Raw genomic sequence first — 7217 nt, 5'->3', positions numbered from 1 at the left:
CTGTCAAATAAATAAAATCTTTAAAAAAAAAAAAAAAAAAACCTCAATTACTAGTTTGTTGTTGTTGTGGGGTTTTTTTTAAGATTTTTTTTTAAAGATTTTTATTTATTTATCAGAGAGAGAAAGAGAGAGAGATCACAAGTAGGCAGAGAGGCAGGCAGAGAGAGAGGAGGAAGCAGGCTCCCCACTGAGCAGAGAGCCCGATGCAGGGCTCGATCCCAGGACTCTGAGATCACGACCTGAGCTGAAGGCAGAGGTTTAACCCACTGAGCCACCCAGGCGCCCCCTTTTTTAAAGATTTATTTTTTTGTCAGAGTCTGTGTGTGTGTCTGCAAGCACAAGCAGAGGGAGCCGCAGGCAGAGGGAGAAACAGACTCCCCATAGGAGGGAGCCCAATGTGGGACTCCATCCCAGGGCACTGGGATCATGACCTGAGCTAAAGGCAGACACTTGACAGACCTGGCCACCGAGGCGTCCTTCAGTTATTTGTTCAGAGCAACATTATTCTCAATAGCCAAAAGGTAGAAATAATCCAAGCTGCTGTCAACATATGAATGGGTAAACAAATATGGTATATCCATAATACTATTTAGCCATAAAACGTGGATGAACTTTGAAGGCATCGTGCTAAGTAAAAGAAGGCAGACAAAAAAGACCACATATTGTAAGATACCATTTCATGATTCCATTTCATTCTGGAAATGACCAGAATAGACAAATCCATCCAGACAGAAAGCTGATTAGTGGTTGCCAGGGACTGGGAAGAAGGGGGAATGGGGAGTGACTGCTTATGGGTGTGTGCTTTGGGGACAGGGAATGAAATGTCCTGGAATTGGGTAGTGATGATGGTTGCACAATTCTGTAAATATACTAAAAACTGCTGAATTGTATACTTTAAAGTGGTGAATATTAATGTGAATTACATCTCCATTTTTTAAAAAGGTATGGGAAGTTACACTGGAGAAGCAATCTTGTTGAAATACTGGGAAGTAAAGCTGATTTGCAAAATATGATCTATAAAATTATAAAATTAGTTTGGCATTTCATGGAACTTTTGAGAAGTCAGATCTGAGGCTTTTCTCTTTGTGACTACCCTTGGCTTCTGGTCACCTATGGCACTTAACATGTCAGAATTTATCTTTTTTTTTTTTTTTCTGGGTGACTATGGTTTTAGAATTTGTGTAAGAATATAATAGCACATTATAACCATTAGTCATAACTCTGTTTTGAAAACGCTACAAATCTAATCTTGGATCCTAGAAAAATAAGCAAATTAAAATGAGTGGCTTACCAACTTTTTGCCCTTTGGTAGGATCAGCACTGAATCTCCAGAAGCAGAGCCAGCAGTCCTAACCCTCTTTACCTCCTGTGCTGGGAGGGAAGCTTCGTGTTTAAGGCCAGAAGGGCCTGTTCATACAGTCTGTGAGGTGGGAACATCATCCCCCTTTATGGATGGGAAGCTAAAGCCCAAAAAGATGGCCCCCATGGCTGGAACTGCTAGTTTCTCACTTTTCCTCATAGCTTATTCTCAGCCTTCCTCCAGAAGTCAAAAATGGGCTTAAAAATAGTGCACCCATCATGAAATTTAAATGTAAATAAAAACCACTAGTATTGATAGACTGCCTGCCTTACTGCCTCCTCAGCCCTGCCCCTTGTCTGAACTGATGACCGTGGAGCAGGTAGTGTCCCCAGTTTACAGATAAAGAAACAGAGCTTAAGAGGCATCATGATGGCTGAGGTCCCACATCTAGTGGGTGTTTGAGCCAAGGCTATCTGTCCTGGCTTCTCCCCTGCTGTCTTCACAGTAATGCTGAACCTAAGACAGTTATCCATTTTTCTCCTCCTCTTGTGAGGATCCTATCTACTGTATACACAAACCCCCCTGAGAGCTCCCCCAAAGAAGGGTGTTGGAAACCAGCATTCACAGCACTGACCACAGGGCACGAAGAGCCATGTGTCCTGTCACATAACTTAAGAAGACTGGGTTACATATTACAGGTGAATGAAGATACAGGCAACAGGAAGGTCATGTCAATGGGATGGACAAGAAATAGTGATGGTTGAACCAGGATCCCTGGAGATGGACAGGGAAGCAAGCAGGGAGGAGTTCAACCTTTGGGCAGGAGACAAGTAGTACAGCAGGACATCTGTGCAGTGGACCTGGGTCCCCAGCCAGGCCTGGTTACTCAACAAGGTGGTTACTCTGAGCCTGTTTTCTCATCTGTAAAGTGGGTATATACAATGATACTTGATATCCCTGGGTGCTAGCATGTGCCCAAGTAGTAGTGGTTAGAACCCAGCATCTGGCTGTGAGGGAGGAGGTCTCTTTCCAGGCAGTAGAGCCTGGCCACCTGTCAGAGGGTGATCCTCTCTACAGCTCCATCTGTATATTTTCATAAGTTTAACTTTAGTGACTCTTGAATAACTCTCTATAAGACACTGATAGGACTGTGCCAAAGTGAAGGGCCCCAGGAACTATAAAAAGCATGTTACCGCAGGCTGTGCCATGGTTTATAATTTCTACATTATGAAAAACCAAAGGAGACACCCCCGCCCCAGGGCATGAGCCGTCCCCCTTAGGGGCTGTGCTGCTGAGCAGGCATTCCCTGGGAGTCAGCTTCTCATCCACCACAGGAAAATTGCATGATATTCAGTCTGTCTACTAAGAATAAACCTAAGTGAGACTCTGCCGATGCACTGAAGTAAAGGAAGCTTCCTTTGCTGTCTCTTCCTGTCTGCCCTCTATCTTGAAGACAGGTGACAGGAAAAGCAGAAGACTCTTCTTCAGAAGACCTGGCGCATTCCAGCCTGTTTCTTTCACTTAAGGAGTCATGGGACCTTGTAAGTCCCTTCAAATGGCTGGCCTCAGGGGTCTCTACTTTACTTCGGGGCTGCGAGTGTACTTAGCAGACATGTTGCCTTACCTGTGAATTTGTCTTTCAGCTCTGTGCAGTGTGTCTAGAAGACTTCAAGCCTCGAGATGAGTTGGGCATTTGTCCATGTAAGCATGCCTTCCACAGAAAGTGAGTATTGGTGTGGAATTATTTAAAGGGACCTGTGTTTGAGGTGTATTGAGCAACTTGTGGGCTTGGGACAGTGCCAGACAAGCTTGACAGCTTTATGACTGGTCTGCAATGCAGAAAGCAGAATGTGCCCCACAGGGTGAGAGTGTGTGTGTGTGTGTGTGTGTGTGTGTGTGTGTGCGCGCGCGTGCGCGCGCACACGTGACATTAGGAGGGATTATGGTGATGGAACATGACTACCAGTTAGGACTTTAAGCAGAGGGCCAGATAAGCCACCTCCTTAGAACCAGGGCTATAAGCAGCTACTTAACTGGAACTTTCTAAGAGAGCTTCTATTCTTAAAAACTTACTTTAATCAAAACCATGGTTATTTTAAATCAAAATAATAAAGTATGAATGTAAATGGTAGAGGAGGCCATCTGCCATGAAGATGTATTAATATTTCCTCTTCTCTGACAATTTTATGTTATTTCTATTAAAAACTTTTATTTCTCCTACTTCCCACCACCATCCTCAGTGTACTTCATTAACAAGTCAGGATAATTTGAGGATATAGCATGCTGTGGTTTCTTAGTATCACCTTTTGGAAGACTAGAGGCTCTGGTGCACCTGCTGGTGGAGCTATTTGGGACCTGAGTGTTCACACTGACCCCTGGCTATAAGGGACAGAGGTGTTCAACCCATGATGGAGGTGGGCAGGAGGCACCACAAGCATGGGACTGACCTCCCCCTCCTGTGTTGTCTCACCTTGCAGGTGCCTTATTAAGTGGCTGGAGGTTCGGAAGGTGTGTCCATTGTGCAACATGCCAGTTCTGCAGCTGGCCCAGCTGCACAGTAAGCAAGACCGTGGACCCCCACAGGGGCCCCTGCCCGGGGCAGAGAACATTGTATAGCTCCCCCAAGGATCAAACTGCTGCGGGATCCAACGTCCATGTGGAGCCAGGAGGAACACAGGTGGTCTCTGTGTTGGCTGCTCTACCTGGGGCACCAGCTACCACTTCCTTTGCCTCGTGAAGAACTCGGGCCAGCTAAGCTGGAAACCCAGACTTCTGGGTCTTGTGACAACCAAAGCACGCTGACACTACCCCATGCCAAGAGAAGAAGAGTGGATGAAGGATGAGCCCTCCAGTTATTTTCAAGAAATGTCATGAGGGTCTCTTGCTGACGCCATTACTCTGTCTCCCAGATACTTATCTCCATGTCAAGGTGAATCTTTATCAAGCAGAAGGGAAGATAAACAGAACTGTTAGAGAAGGGAACTGAGGGCAGGTCTTTAAAGCCACCCCCGCCCCCTACCCTGTGGACAGATGAGCTTCTATGCAGACCGTGCATGCCTTTGCAGCAGCAGACCCTCCCGGCAGTCCCTGAGCCAAGTAAAACCAGCGGTTACCTCAGCTGAAGCACGACTGGTTGCCAGTGATTGGTGAGGCAGTGCCAACAAGGCTTTTCACATTATGTTCCTTTGATAAGGTCATCTTGGAACCCAAGGGCTTTGGTTATCACAGAGCAGCAGTGCCCCTCACCACCCGCTTCTCCCTCAAGTTCACGACACTTGCTTATCAAATCATCTGGAAACATTAGATGTGCTTGGAAGGGCCTGGTCAGAAGCCATTTCCTCTTATTTCCCCAACTCTCCAGTGAGGCCTGGCCAAGCTGCCCATCAGGAGCCCCAGCTGGGTGTGGACCTCTGAGCCAGTGCTGTCCCTGTGTGACCCAGAGGGCCTCAGGGTGCTGCCCACACCACCACATGCACAGTGTGGCTCCGGCACAGCTGCTAGTCTCAGCCCACTGCCTTGGTAAAGAGCTGCTGTGAGCCCCTCAGACAGCTCCTAAGGGGAGCTCCCTCCTGAGAATGGCCAGTCCTCCAAGCCCTGCCCTGCTGTGATGAGAGGATGCTGACCCCCTTGCCTCTCCCTTCTCCTTCCCTGTTCTCTTCTTTCTAGATACCGTTTCTACTTGAGAAAATGCCGGTCATTGATGTTTTAACAATTTGAAGCATCCCAAATAAGATCCTTATGTAATTCTGAAGCTGGGGATCCACTTGAAATTGCAAATAGTGTCAGGAAGCTCCTATGGGACACTGTTCCCCTGCTGGTGTGTGCCTCACTATTCAGACTTGCGATAAGTAACTGAAAGTGTCTTTATAGGAGAGAAATGCATGCTGCTCTTTAGCCCTTTCTGTCCAACTTTTCTAGAAATGACTCCCCATCTGTTCAGATTCATGAATACTGTACAAATCAGCTATCTGAAATGGCTTTGGGTCAGATAGAAAGTTTTCTTCTTCTTTCTACGTCCTTCTGTCATGGGGTAGACTCCTCATCAACAGCTTTGCTCCATTCCACAGGTGTGAGGAGGACAGTTTCTCGTTGGAAATGTGGTCTGCATGGCATAGAGAGTGGATGGAGGAAGCTTTGCTACTCTATTTGTGGCAGGTCTCTAGGGATTTTTTTCTGGAATCTAGCCTCTGCGGTCTTAAAATGGAAGAGGGAACCTGTCCTTGGCTCAGGTGGCTGGGGCCAGAGGAGGAGGAAAATTCCCACTAGCCTAGGAAAGTGCTGGGCAGAATCCAGCTTGGAAAATTACAAATCCAGTTGGTCAGAATTGGCTGTTTGCTCCGTGTGACCTATTCATGGCACGCCAACTGGCTGCTGGCTAAACGGGGCAAGGAAGTGTGGGATCTTTTTATATGAAAGCCTTAGCCTGTTGGGCGTCCTTGAAAAGAACTTTTCGTGCATTCCTACTTCCATCGTTTCTGCGTTCTGTATCCGTAGCATAATGGAGCTGAATGCTGCAAAGCACCCAGTTTACAGTGCAAGGTTTCCAGTGATCAGTTCAGAAATAAGCCTGCTTCTGGACTAGCCTCATTAGTGGCCAACACCCACCATTTCCCATGGAATGGCCTTGGGATGAATCTCACCTTGTCATTAATGGGGTTAGAACAGGAAAGAATTTTTCTCCTCAGAGGAGGAATTCTCGTGTTCTAAACTGCAAATGATCTCCACTCACAGCTTCAGCACGCTTATAACCCATCAGTTGCAGCCTTTTTCTGTCCTGTGCATCGGTGTGAGGAGACCGCCCCACAAGTCCCTATATGTGTAGGGAAGTAGATGAGTTCATTTCCTGTTACCACAGGAAGCGCAAGTTGACATGGTGTGGAGTTCCGGCCGGTAGCGGAAAGTTCAAGAACGCTGTGCACTCTCCCCTGGGCACAAACCCCCACGAGGTACCACCGGCATGACCTCAACACCCATGAATGCGGAGCGCTTTGTAAATGCAGCTCTTCCCCCAGGGTGGGGCTGGACATGGAGTGCCGCTCGAGGTCATCTTTCTTGGCTCCATCGTCTCCCTGCAGCATATGGCCAGCACCACTCACAGTAGTTCCTGCAACTGTTAGCAACACAGCCTGAATGCACTTGCTCCCCACATCTGGGTCTTCCTCCAGGACTCCCTGCTGCACTGCTGTAACTGCCAGTGGCCAGCACTTCACGTTTACATCTGTCTTTAATTCTGAGTAAAATACAGCCTTCTGTGGTAATGTCCATCTGGACATTAACAAGTTAAGGATCCCCTAATATTCTTGGCACAAGCCTATACCTTAGAGGCCAGCCTTGCCACATCTGTCTTTTGTTGGTGAGTTGATGGTGGCCTTTTGTTAATCTCTAGACACATGGAAAAATCTCTAGACACATGGGGCCTTTGGTCTGTCTGCTCTTGGGCCACTGGCTGGTGACATGGTAGTTTTTTACTTTCTCTTAACGAGTCTTAAGCAGCTCAAAGATCGGATGTTACTTGTATGGTGTGGGTTAAAAGAATGTAACTCAGCCCCAACTGAACTCCATGGGTGGCTGCATCATTATCTAGTTATTGCTAGGGGTATAGCTGAATTTAGCTGGCTTTAGAAACGGAACAAAACCAGCCTGACTGGATTCCTGAATGAGTAGGCGTTAAGATATTGTCCTCAGCCACTTTTATTTGTCACAGTGTTTGGCTGGGCCCGTCCCTAGCAGGTAAGGTACTTGTAGTCTGCACCCACCAAGGCAGGGAGCAGGACAAGACAGAAATGGCCAGATGGGAGCAGATGGCCCATGGGAAGTTTGGGGTGAGGAGTACAGGGAACATCCCATCATTGCCAGATAGCTTGTTCTTGACATGTCTTGACAAATGAAGAACCTTTCCTCCAATGCCAAGTCTCTT

At 47.1% G+C, this 7217-nt stretch overlaps 1 protein-coding gene across 2 annotated transcripts in view; it reads left to right on the top strand.

Annotated features, from left to right (window-relative positions):
• Positions 1–7217, top strand: part of LOC111141352 (ring finger protein 24) — a 39684-nt gene that overhangs the window by 31479 nt on the left and 988 nt on the right. Inside the window, exons 4-5 of one of the 2 annotated variants that reach the window (XR_002640194.1) lie at positions 2944–3023; positions 3778–4446. Coding sequence is in view for 1 of the 2 variants with exons in the window: in XM_022493832.1 (XP_022349540.1) it covers positions 2944–3023; positions 3778–3916 (219 nt within the window). In the remaining variant the exon portion in view is untranslated. Of the gene's footprint in view, positions 1–2943; positions 3024–3777; positions 7212–7217 lie in introns of those variants that run through there. The other variant, XM_022493832.1, reaches the window with a different exon arrangement.

The sequence above is a fragment of the Enhydra lutris genome, unplaced genomic scaffold (genome assembly GCF_002288905.1).
Source record: "Enhydra lutris kenyoni isolate GAN:26980312 unplaced genomic scaffold, ASM228890v2 scaffoldscaffold6, whole genome shotgun sequence".
In the NCBI taxonomy this organism is placed as follows: domain Eukaryota; kingdom Metazoa; phylum Chordata; class Mammalia; order Carnivora; family Mustelidae; genus Enhydra; species Enhydra lutris.
Note: the sequence above shows the minus strand (reverse complement) of the source record. Positions and strands in the feature narration are given on the sequence as shown.